Source organism: Heptranchias perlo, chromosome 4, assembly GCF_035084215.1.
Source record: "Heptranchias perlo isolate sHepPer1 chromosome 4, sHepPer1.hap1, whole genome shotgun sequence".
In the NCBI taxonomy this organism is placed as follows: domain Eukaryota; kingdom Metazoa; phylum Chordata; class Chondrichthyes; order Hexanchiformes; family Hexanchidae; genus Heptranchias; species Heptranchias perlo.
Window position 1 is genome coordinate 84,130,333 of NC_090328.1, and position 12,574 is coordinate 84,142,906.

Here is a 12,574-nt window from a genome sequence, read left to right on the forward strand (position 1 = left end):
TTTAACCTTTGCTTCTTTTGCCTTTCTGAGTCGCTAACTACATCACTAACTGCTTTTCTATTTCCTGTTTCCTGGTCTGAATTTGTCCTATCTGTACCTGCCCTTTGATTCCCATTCCCCCGTCATACTAGTTTAAACCCTCCCCAACGGAACTAGCAAATGCCCCCGCGAGGATATTGGTCTCGATTCTGCTTGGGTGCAGCCCGTCCAGCTTGTACAGGTCCTGCCTTTCCCAGAATTGGTCCCAATGCCTCAGGAATTTAAACCCCTCCCTCCTACACCATCTCTCAAGCCACGCATTCATCTGGTCTATTCTCCTATTTCTGCTCTCGCTAGCACGTGGCACTGGGAGTAATCCTGAGATTACTATCTTAGAGGTCCTGCTTTTTAATTTATTTCCCAACTAAGATCGCCCAACCATTAGGGCATTGATGTGGAAGATTATTTTGGAGCTGAGTGGGAATAACCCCAGTCCCTTCCATGAACCAGGATGGCTGGACAATCATCAACAGTGAATCTGACTGGCTCAGGTATTGGATTACCAAGTCTGCCACAGAGGGTTGACTTGTTTCCAATCTTCCATTGCCAAATGTGTCACCTTAATCCTAAAAAGACTGTGCTTACCTACCTGCCAAGGAAAGGAAAAAAACACGAGTTAGTCAGACACTTGGCAATTGTGGGCTTGTGCCCTTGTTAAGTGAACAGCAGATACCTGGAAACTCATCAGTGGCATGGTGAAGAGCCACCATCCGCCTCACTATAGCATGGACACAAACCTACTGAATAGTGGCTCCACAATTTGGAAACACAAAGCTTTAGCAGAAACTACTTGCCTTTTTGCTACCCAATCATGGTAGATTCAGAACTCTGAATACATAGCAGATCCAGCCGGCAGGTATTGTCATGCCAAACCTCACAGTTACCCCATCAGCTATATGACAGACTTTAGCATGGACCGAGAGAGGACAGCTTGCAATGTACCAGCTATCTTTGGTATTCCAGAAGTCCAAGTGGCCAGGTGTACCAGGCTTACTCATCACCAACTGCTTAATCCAGTTCTTCATGTAAGGGGATTTGGGAAAGAAGCATACCTGTTGTTAGGCTGATTTTCCCTCCAAGGTATGAGTGAAAGGTTGGTGTAGATTGCAACCATAAATCTACCTTACAACTTGGTCTTGGACTTTGGTCTTGCACATGAACCGAAGAGAGCCCTTCTAGGCATCCTGAATCAAAAGGGGGTCCTGTTTGGACGAACACCCTATATGTCATAAGCTTAACCTGCTGTCATTGAAAGACCATAAGAAAGATCAAAGTGCCTTTCACCCCTTCTCTGAGCAGCCTGAAGCAATCACTAGAACCCCCAGATACTGATACGAATTAACCACAGGGACAAACATTCCTTGTATCTTCCAATCAATTCCTTTGAGATCTCCACTTGAGCTGTGCAAAGAAATAATACTGCATTTCTGGGCACCCACTACCACATCCAAAGCTTGGGAACCCCCCACAGCAGCCGGGTATAAAGAGAGCCGAGAGAGCAGAGCGGAAAGAACTGGAATCACCCACAAGGGCCAGGTATAAAGGGAGTGGAGAGAGCAGAGCGGAGAAAAAGTGCGGGAATCCCCTCCAGTGGCCGGGTATAAAGAGAGGGGAGAGAGCAGAGTGTACAGCGCGGGAATCCCCCACAGCGGCCATGGATAGAGAGGAGAGAGCGGAGTGGAGAGAAAGTGCAAGAATTCCCCACAACGGCCAGGTATAAAGAGAGTGGAGAGAGAGCACAGGAATCACCCACAGTGGCCGGGTATAAAGAGAGAGGAGAGAGCAGAGCGGAGAGAGAGCACAGGAATCACCCACAGTGGCCGGGTATAAAGAGAGAGGAGAGCGCAGAGAAAAAATTGTTCGAGGAGTAACGTCACAGGACAGTAGGTAGTTGATTGGTTAGATAGATAGGGATGGCAGGGCAGGTGGAAACAGTGGATGTAGTATATTTGGATTTTCAAAAGGCATTCGATAAGGTGCCACACAAGAGGTTATTACAAAAGATTAGTGCTCTTGGGATTGGGGGTAATATATTAGCATGATTTGAGGATTGGTTAACGGACAGAAAACAGAGTAGAAATAAATGGGTCATTTTCGGGTTGGCAGGTTTTAACTAGTGGGGAGCTGCAGTGATTGGTGCTTGGGCCTCAGCTAATCACACTCTATATTAATTGTTAATTGTATGATTTATATCAATTAGTGTTAATTGTATTCAGGTGGTGGGTGTGAATTGTGGATTATCTTGTAACCTTTTTAGAGGAGAGCTCAGCTAGAGTGTGGTGTGAGCGTAAGGGGAATCTCTGTGGATAAAGGCTTGGAAACAACTAAAGACCAGGCTCTAGTATTCTATCCTTCACCACATGGCTATCCAATTTTAACATTAATGACTTAGATGAAGGGACCGAGTGTAATGTATCCAAGTTTGCTGACGACACAAAGCTAGGTGGGAAAGTAAACTGTGAGGAGGACGCAAAGAGTCTGCAAAGGGATGTAGACAGGTTAAGTGAGTGGGCAAGAAGGTGGCAGATGGAGTATAATGTGGGGAAATGTGAAGTTATTCACTTTGGTAGGAAAAATAGAAAAACAGAATATTTTTTAAATGGTGAGATATTAAATGTTAGTGTTCAGAGGGATTTTGGTGTCTTTGTGCACGAAACACAGAAAGTTAACATGCAGGTACAGCAAGCAGTTAGGAAGGCAAATGGCATGTTGGCCTTTATTGCAAGGGGGTTGGAATACAAGAGTAAGGAAGTCTTGCTGCAATTGTATAGGGCTTTGTTGAGAACACACCTGGAGTACTGTGTACAGTTTTGGTCTCCTTACCTAAGGAAGGATATAATTGCTTTAGAGATGCTGCAACAAAGGTTTACTAGATTGATTCCTGGGATGAGAGGGTTGTCCTATGAGGACAGATTGAGTAGAATGGGCCTATACTCTCTGGAGTTTAGAAGAATGAGAGGTGATCACATTGAAACATATAAGATTCTGAGGGGGCTTGACAGGGTAGAATCTGAGAGGATGTTTCCCCTGGCTGGAGTGTCTAGAACTAGGGGACATAGTCTCAGGACAAGGGGTCGGACATTTAGGACTGAAATGAGGAGGAATTTCTTCACTCAGAGGGTTGTGAACCTTTGGAATTCTCTATCCCGGAGGACTGTGGATGTTCAGTTGTTGAATATATTCAAGAACGAGATCGATAGATTTTTGGACTCTAAGGGAATCAGGGATATGGGGATGGGGTGGGAAAGTGGAATTGAGCTCGAAGATCAACCATGACCTTACTGAATGGCAGAGCAGGCTTGAGAGGCTGTATGGCCTACTCCTGCTCCTTTTTCTTATGTTCATCCGAATGGTTAGCACAATGTTCAAGGTTGTGAGTACAGCACATTAGATTCCCAAAAACAATAGCATCTGTGAAAAGGAGCACCTTAATTCTTTCAAATGTAAGGACTTGCACAACACCAGGTTATAGTCCAACAGTTTTATTTTAAATCACAAGCTTTCGGAGCTTGCCTGACGAAGGAGGTAAGCTCCGAAAGCTTGTGATTTAAAATAGAACTGTTGGACTATAACCTGGTGTTGTGCAAGTCCTTACATTTGTCCACCCTAGTCCATCACCGGCATCTCCACATCATTAATTCTTTCAGAAATGCCTGGAACAGACACTCTGAGATTATTCCTTATGATACCATCAACACATCATTGAATTTTAATTTTAATGTTTCAGTAAAATTAGTCCTTGAATTTTTATTTCTGTAAAGATAACAAATCCTTTCCCTTCCCAATATCTGACAAAGTCATTGTGAAAAATGGAATAGAAAAAGACAAAACTTTCCAAGGGCCATACCAGTAGATGTAGAGGAGATGTGGTTGGTCCTTTAGCAGAAATCTTTTCCCAGAATCCTCTTCTAACATAATGCACTGTAGTTCCAGCAATGTTAAATGCTCCTGGATGTTCAATCTTCCAGTCACTGTTAATGGAATGTTTGCTGGCATCTCGGAGAGCTACAAGAATTATTAACATTTTAGAAGATAAACAATTGATAACAGACTGAAAGGATGGAAACATTAAGAATAATTGAAGTGCAGTATGACTTAATTACCATAAAAGCACAGATTTGTTAATATTGTTAATACAGTAAATAATTTGTGATGTGAAAAAACGAGTCCTTCCAAACAGCTATGTTGATGGGAAGGTGGTCAGGAACTTTTTTTTTCTTTCTTGCCTTCTTTATATTTATGGCTTGAAAAAGATACTATTAACACATAAAACATCATAAATTTATATATTGTTAAACCAAATGTCTTCCCAAACCACATTACTCCCTGAATCATGTTAAATGGCATTATGAGTATGATTGACCTTCAAATTTGAATCAGTGAGAATTGAACTGATTCAGATTGATCTGGGTGGGTGGGTGGGGGGGGGGGGGGGAGATACACTTTCTACAAGATTGAATGAAATTAGTTCAAATCGTCTTTCTCTTTAAGAAAAAGGTAAAGCTTTGCCACTTTTTTCCTTCACACATGTGATATCCTATTGGCAGTAATGCAGCAAACTAATTAACACACCTTTACATCTCTGTGTTGATTTCTTGGGCCAGAATTTGCTGTAAAATAACGGCGAGGCTAACATGGCTCACTGTTATTTCTGTGCAAACGGTAGAGCAACTTCCGGCGACTGTACACGCGCAGTTAAAAGCAGAAATCCAGAAGTTGCTCTACCAGATGCCCTGCTCCTCCATAAGCTTCGCGAGAATGATATGGTGGCTGGATCCCCGTTCAAATTAATGGAAGATTGTGAAGTTACTGCACTGAAGCTGCACGTACATACTAATCTCACCAATAAAAGTTAGGGCTGGTCCATTCCAGTGTAAGTACCTTTTTAACGGCACAGACTTAATTGCTGCCAAACAGCCTCTCTGGCACTGAAAATTAACTTTTACAAGTGTGGAGTCTCATTCCTTCAGATTTTAATTGTTGTTGGACATTTAAAAAAAAAGAAAACATTTTAACTTTAATTTTTTTTACTTTTTCTTTCTGTCTCTTCTATCTCTGTCTCTTAATTCAGTCTTTCTTACCCTCTCTTTATTTCGCTTTCTGTACCTGATTTGACATTGAATTCACTATTCTACCTTACACTTCCTGGTTCTGACTCTGTGTGGTTTATTAACATTCTTTAATCTGATTGGTTAAGGGGATACACAGCAGCTTGCCCCATTCACAGGTGACAGGTAAATCATGTTTTAGTTTCAAATTTATGTTCAGTGGATGTGTTGGATTTCCATAGCAGTTTATTGCAAAACTTTTAGTTTCCTGTGCAACCTGGGAAGAGGGGCTATGCATGTGAGGTGTCCATTTACTTTGCAGTCAATGAATGATATAACTCTGAGGAAGCTGTTTCCCCAGTCTAGGGAGGTACTTTTGTGTGTGCTCCCCCTTTCCAGTGTCTGTAGACCATCATTATTATTCATTTAAAAACAAAATCAGATTTAGAAAATCCAAAGTAAGGAGGGGGATTCCTGATAAATGCAGCCATAATTTGAGTGTACAGGACATCAAGTTTACAGCACATTGGGAAAGCATTTACAATATTTATATGAACAGAGAATTTAATGCAGGATCTTTGTGGTTTTGCCACATGATTGATTGACGTGGTGCGTAGATGTTTTCTATTTGATTCAGCTCACTTAGTCAAGACAATGTTCCTGATTGTGTACATTCGGGATACCCATACACTATTTCATGCTGATACTTGAGTAGCTAAACCTTACATGAGATCATCACTATCCGACTGTAAAATTTGTACCTTTACTAAATTTAAGTATGCATTTCCAGACTGGAGGCTTTAAATTACTGATTATATGTATGCGAGAAGTCATTTTATCCCGTGCCAGCTCTAGATTTTAAGTACTGTGCTCCGTGTAAAACTCTCCAAATGCACTGTACATATTTAATTACATCCATTTCAATCAAAGCCTCACTTTATTGTCTTACATGAAGTGAAAGCCATGCAGCATTAATGAAGATTTATTATGTTACTGAAAATAAATGATAGAAAGTAGAGTCTCCTCAGTGAATTCTGATGTCTCTCTTTTTTCATTTGATCCAAATTTCTGGGTGTAATTAAAAAGTCGTTCTTGACAAGTATATGTTAAGTTGAGTGTTGGTAACACCAGGAAGAAACAGCAAGCAATAAAAAAATATGAAATGCAGACTTTGGTAGATAAAGATCTGCACAACAGTTGACTCATAACCTCTCTATTACTTGACAGAAAGTTAAGGAGTTCTAAACATGTGGGGCTAACTGCAAAAACAATATGTGGGGGGTGGTACAATGATAATATATCAACAGGCTTAAAAGCTGCCTTACTGTTAAAGTGACTTTTTGTTCATGTTCATCTGAGCAAAGAAACTATTGTGAAATGTTCCAGGTTGTAAACCCCCTTTGGGATTGCATACTTCAATAGAAATGTGGACAAGTTACCTTTGTATCACTTCCTGTTTTAGAGACTGGTAACCGAATGGTGAATTGTTGTCCCTTCTCCAGTTTGCTACTTTTCCCTTTATCAATCACCTTTATACAGTTTTATAAAGTAAGAACAAACGGCTTCAACAGAATATCTTATCCAACACAAGAAGTGATGTAACTTAACTTCCTGTGGAAGATAACTGGCATCACCATAATTTTCATTAAAAAAGTTAGCTACATAGAATCTGACACACAAATTCTGCAGAAGAAATTTAGCTTCCAGGTGGGGAATTTTGGAATAATTAAAATTATATCTGATTTAATAAAGTCACATTGATGCCAAAACACTCAACAGAACAACCTAATTGTATTAACTTAGAGTTATTGAAAATAAAGTGAAGGGAAGTCTAGGGAAACTATTTTTTTTCCTCCAAAGTACTTCCTCAATATCCATTTGGAACTGTATCTAATCATGAGTTGGCACCTTCAGGGGAGAGAGGGTGAGAAGAGACAACTGGCCAAAAATATACATTGAGGGAATACTTTGAAATAATGTACTTCCCCTGGAATTTTCTTCCTTTTAAAGGAGAAAACATAGGTAGGTGAGCTCTCGACAACAATGAATTACCAAGGTAACTGTGTGCTGGTTTTTCTTCCACAACCCTAATCCTCCTTGCTCCTGCAGGTATAACCAGAGCTTCCACATAGCCTGTGAAAAAAATCCACAAAAACACAAATCAACTAAGTGGTAGACGTCCACAATAAAACAACAATTGTGTACGCTAGATTTTATCACTGGCCCTTGCTGTCAGTAGTCTTAGCACTATGTCTGTGACAGTGGCCAGGAATTTCCTTGGAGCTGCTCCTGCTCCGTCTCTGTAATTTTGCCGGAAGAGGAGCAAAACTCCAATTATGCGCAATAAACAAGGTTTCCACCGCAGGTCCATCGAAGTTACGATGGTGAAGCAGCAACAGCTCCGAGGATCCCGGCCATTATTATTTTGTGACACACAGACTAAACACTAGAGCGCCTTTGAAAAAATGAAAAATTTGTCAAGAATACTGTTGATTTACCAGTTCAATGTTCAGTTAATGTGCCTGTTGCTTTATAACCTGAGCTTCTGTCTGCTAAATGTACACGATCATCCTTCTATTGGAGACAAGGAGATCACATGGCCCCATGTGATATATTCCAGTTAGGTGGAGGACAGTGGCAAGGGTTCGCTGATTCCTGGGTATCACTGTATTTACTTACATATTGGGATGGTATGGGACACTCTGATTTGTGGTGGACAGGAGGTTGGTATATCGTATTGGCATCTGTTGCTGAACCCAAAGACATATTTGGTGTAGAAACCTAAAAATGTGCCGGTGACCTCCCACACCAGTAATGAAGGGCATGATTCTGCAGGATAGAGGCAGTATTATTTCACTGCAAATTGACAAGGTAAAAATATAAGAGAAGTCAAGGATGAAAAAATGCAATTTGATCCATTGAAGTTTATGCCTTCAGTACCCTAACCATCCCATTATAGTATCCAGTTATCCAGTTGCATTTTAGACATCTCTAATGTTTTTTGGCCTCACTTGATAGATTACCTTGACAGTGTCAAACATTTATCACTCTTTGAGAAATACAATACTTCCTAATATCTGTTTTAAATTTCCTTTCCATCAACTTAAACTTAATTCTCTGGAGCTACTCTCCTGGCTTAATTTGAAGTAATATTCCAGGCTCACTTTAGCTCTACTATATTTCAACTGTAAGAAATGACCAATCAGAAAACTAAGGCAAGAGCTTACTGAAACAATCTGGTACCTTGTGCCTGAGACTTCAGTCAGATGGACACTGCAAACAATTTCTAATATACTAGGGGATCTCCCACGCATTATTTATTGATAAATAAGTTGGGGCTCTTCACCAATCTTACACAAATACATTTTTGCTGGTCACTCATGCCAGTTACATAAACTGTTCTCCCACCATTACCCTTCTTTGTTATATCATAAATGGGACTATAACAGATGAGCACATGAACATACAAATATATATAAAACTAATATACATAAAAATAATTAGAAATATATTTTAATATATCCAACTAAATACAAATAATTCAAATTATATAAGTGTATAACTGCATAAAACTAAAAATAATAATTATGTAAATATCATAAATTATAAATATGGCCCAAGGATTACAAGAAGCCTATCATTTATAGTAATGTAATTGTACACAATTAAGAATACATATTTACTAAATAACAAATATGAATACATAGCTATTTCATAAATGTATTATCAAATATAAATATGTAATCACAATGAGATTGTAGTAAGTTTATCATTTAAAATACTAATTCTTATATAAACTTATATATAGGAGTGGATAAGGTTTGAGTTGAGGATCAGTATGATCTACAAATGCTTTTACTGCCATCTGTTTGGTGACAGCATACACTTTTTGGAAGGAGAAAAAAACAGCCAGCACAAACCAAATGATAATGAATAAATATGACTATTGGAAAAGAAACAGTTCTCACAGGTAAGTGTTACAACTGACCTACCAGTTCTGTGTGTATTTCCAGCAACTCAGAGCATTCAGTATGGGTGAAGGGCCAGTGATCTTCATCTCTTGAACCCTCTTTGCATCAGCAATTTGTCTTTTAATCCATTTTAACAAATTCCTGCCAGAGATTTCCCTCTCCTTTTTCTTTGTAGTCTTTGTGTACTTTGTTTTTCTCTTATCCCATTACTCTATTCATCCATCTTGAGGATTGCTTTTTTAGTTTACACTTATTTTTCTTGGATATATATTTATTTTGAATATATTGAAATTTATCATTTTAAAAATGTCACATTTTCCTTGAGTGAAATATCTTTTAGCAATACTTTCCAGTCAGTTTATTTTAGTCCATTCTTCATTACTTGAAAATACAGGTTTTACAATGGACCTCAAGGGAAGAGTTTCTTCATTAACTGGAGTAAAATAGGTATAAGTGTTGGAAAAATGGGCAGAGATTCATCACAACATATTTCTGTCCATTTAGCACCATCCAATTTTCTAGTCAGATTTTGTACTTGGTGCCAGGAGCACTTAACATTTTACAATTAATCATATCAAACATAATTGCAGATGACATTATTTAGATGTCCACGTATTTTCCCAGTGTATATGCCAATATAGTGCTCAGTAATCTACCTGCCTATACAAATATAAATATGAAGTAAGACTTCAAAGATTGGGGCTTTTTCATTAGAACAACACAGATTATGGGGCAATATGACAGAAGTGTTTAAAATTATGAAAGGACAGCGTAGATAAAAGCAGTTTTGTTTCTGGTAGTTGAGGGATCTAGAATGAGGGGTCATAGATACAAGATTAAATGAGATTTAGAACAGACAGCAAGAGAAACTTCTTTACACAAAGAGTTGCGAGGCTCTGGAATTCACTTTCAGGGTTAATGGTTAGTGGTTGAGGCAGAAACTATAGGGAGAAAGTGGTGTCCATCACGCTCGATTTCTGGGTGAAAAATAAGTTAGGGGACCAATTTCTGGGCACGATCTACTGCGCCCGAAATTTTTAGTGAAGGGTTATAAAAATGAAAAAAAAAACATTAAAGGCTTTTACAGTGAATAGAATTTTCAGTTAATATTTCAAAGCGATGCACAAATTGATGCTTTAGGTTGGTACACATAACCCAAAGCAAATATCACTCTGTGGGTCTGGTGTCAAGTACCCTTGTACAGAGCTTTTAACACGAATGCTATCATTCCTGATTGAAACTATTTTTGGCTGCAATCCAATGTAAAGTGTCTTATTTTCTTATGCTCTCAGTGTGGAAGCACCTATTCCCTGACAAGGAACCTTCCTTGACAATTATTCTGAGACTGGAAAAACAATATGTCAGGAATCACTGGCCAAAACCACAGCCAGCACTCTAGAGTATAATGTGTTAACACATCAACAAGCTGTGCTACTGGGCAGCCTTTGAAATGGAGCTTTAAACATGTCTGGTCATTTGAATTGCAGCAGCAGGAGTTGTTTTAGTACTTGTAGATATTTTAACACCCCTTAAGGATTGCAAATACCTTCATGGTCACACTTGTTTATGTTTTGTTTTTGTGATATGGACATGGGCAAATATGCATTATAGTTTACTTTAGGAAACTATTAACTTGAAAGTCAACTCAGGGAAGTCTCCATGACAGTAAAAAAAAGATTGTTGGGAACTGGTTATTTAGTGCAGTGACATAACCAGTTCCCAACAATCTCCATTACATCTACAACACAAACGCCTCAAAGGATTCCCAATAAATATTCCATAGCAGGACCCCTATTTGTAGGCTAATTGCCACCTGCTTCTAAACTGGAATTCCCCTTTAATGTAAAACTCTTAGTCTACTTTTTACATATTGTGTAAGTGCTACACTAGTTAAAAAAAAGAAAGGACTTGCATTTACATATTGTCTTTCATGACCTCAAGACGGCCCAAAGTGCTTCATAGCCAATTAATTGAAGTGTATTTATTGTTGTAATGTAGGGAAACGTGGCAGCCAATTTGTGCACAGCAAGGTCCCAGAAACAGCAATGAGATAAATTACCAGATAATTTGTTTTAGTGATGTTGGTTGAGAGATAACTATTGGCTATGTCACCGGGAGAACTCCCCATCTCTTTCTCGAGCAGTACCATGGGATCTTTTACGTTCACCTGTAAAAGTAGATGGGGCCTTGGTTTAAAGTCCTTTTCAAAAGACGGCATCTCTGTCCTCCCTCAGTAATGCACTGTAGTAATTTCAAATTAATATCATGGGGAAATTCAAGGACTTCCCTCCCTCTACTTGCCAAGACAAGGTCAGTATGCTTTGCTAAACAAACATTCTAAGAAAAAAAAGAAACAATTTCCTGAATGCTACGGTTTTGCAAAGTAATGCCAGGTCAATCTATATTGTTGTGTACTACTTTATTCAACAAAACCTGTGATCAAGGTCCAATAAAAATCAAAAATGCACTGTTATCATTTGGGTAAGCTTAACACAACTGTATACAATTTGAAGGCAAAACAGCTGAAAGAGTGCCATTCTACTGGCGGATAGCAACATTCCTTCCTAACGTCCCTGATAGTTGTCTTCTTTATTATTTATCAATTGCATTATTTCTCAAATTAAAATTGTTTTCCACATATCAGGGGTGGAAATCATGAAATATATTTTCCTTAAAGATGTGAGCTGCTAAATAGCTTGCTTGCATTTCCTTCTTACTTTCTAGTTTCATATATTTAATCAATCAATCTCTCATAACCTATTTCTCTCGATTAAAGAAGTCAAGAAAGCAGTAAGAAAAAGTGAGATCAGCACAGGACCCATTATTAATTATTGAATTGTTTTTGCATTATGACTGACTGACATTGCACAATAATCTTAAAGAATGGGTAAGCAATAATTTCCAGCACGGCTAAACTGTATTAGTAAGCACAATTAACATCAGTTCAGTATAAAACAAACCACCCAAATTGAGGAACTCAGAAAAGTTTAGAAAGTAGTGTTGAAAATGGGCAATAATGTCATTAAAAGAATGAAGAATGTTGTACCTAACAATAGATCATTTAGATTTCTTCTTTGTCATCCTGAAATCGCGGGAAACATTCCCAAAATAATACTTCTTTAGGAGATAGAAGGTCTGTCTGCATGCTCCCGAAGGCAGAGGCTAGCACATTTCAGTCAAACTGTAGATTTCTCTTAAATTTAAATCCAGACAATAATGTCTAGTGAAACTGAGGATTCGTCCACATGGCTGCCTTGCAGATGCCATCTTGATATGATTTACTTTCAATTAGGACTCAATATAGATTATCAATACTTGGGAGACTTAAATAAAGGGGAAAATCATGACTGGGAAAGGTTTTCTTTCTTTGGACCACTCCACAGACCTCCTGCTCTTGAAGGTGACAGAGGTCCTTCAAACAGCCCTGTAAATAAGGTTATCAAACTAGTAAAAGAAAAAAATACTTAGGCCATGGTGCAAGACTCTAGATAGGTACCTGTAAGTACCTACGAGTAA

General features: G+C 38.7%; 1 protein-coding gene across 1 annotated transcript in view; it reads right to left on the reverse strand.

The window, feature by feature from the left end:
• Positions 1-12,574, reverse strand: part of LOC137321076 (A disintegrin and metalloproteinase with thrombospondin motifs 19-like) — a 464,190-nt gene that overhangs the window by 103,447 nt on the left and 348,169 nt on the right. Inside the window, exons 16-17 of the mRNA XM_067983256.1 lie at positions 7,140-7,220; positions 3,887-4,044 (exon numbers count right to left, since the gene is read on the reverse strand). Coding sequence (XP_067839357.1) covers positions 3,887-4,044; positions 7,140-7,220 — 239 coding nt within the window. The remainder of the gene's footprint in view (positions 1-3,886; positions 4,045-7,139; positions 7,221-12,574) is intronic.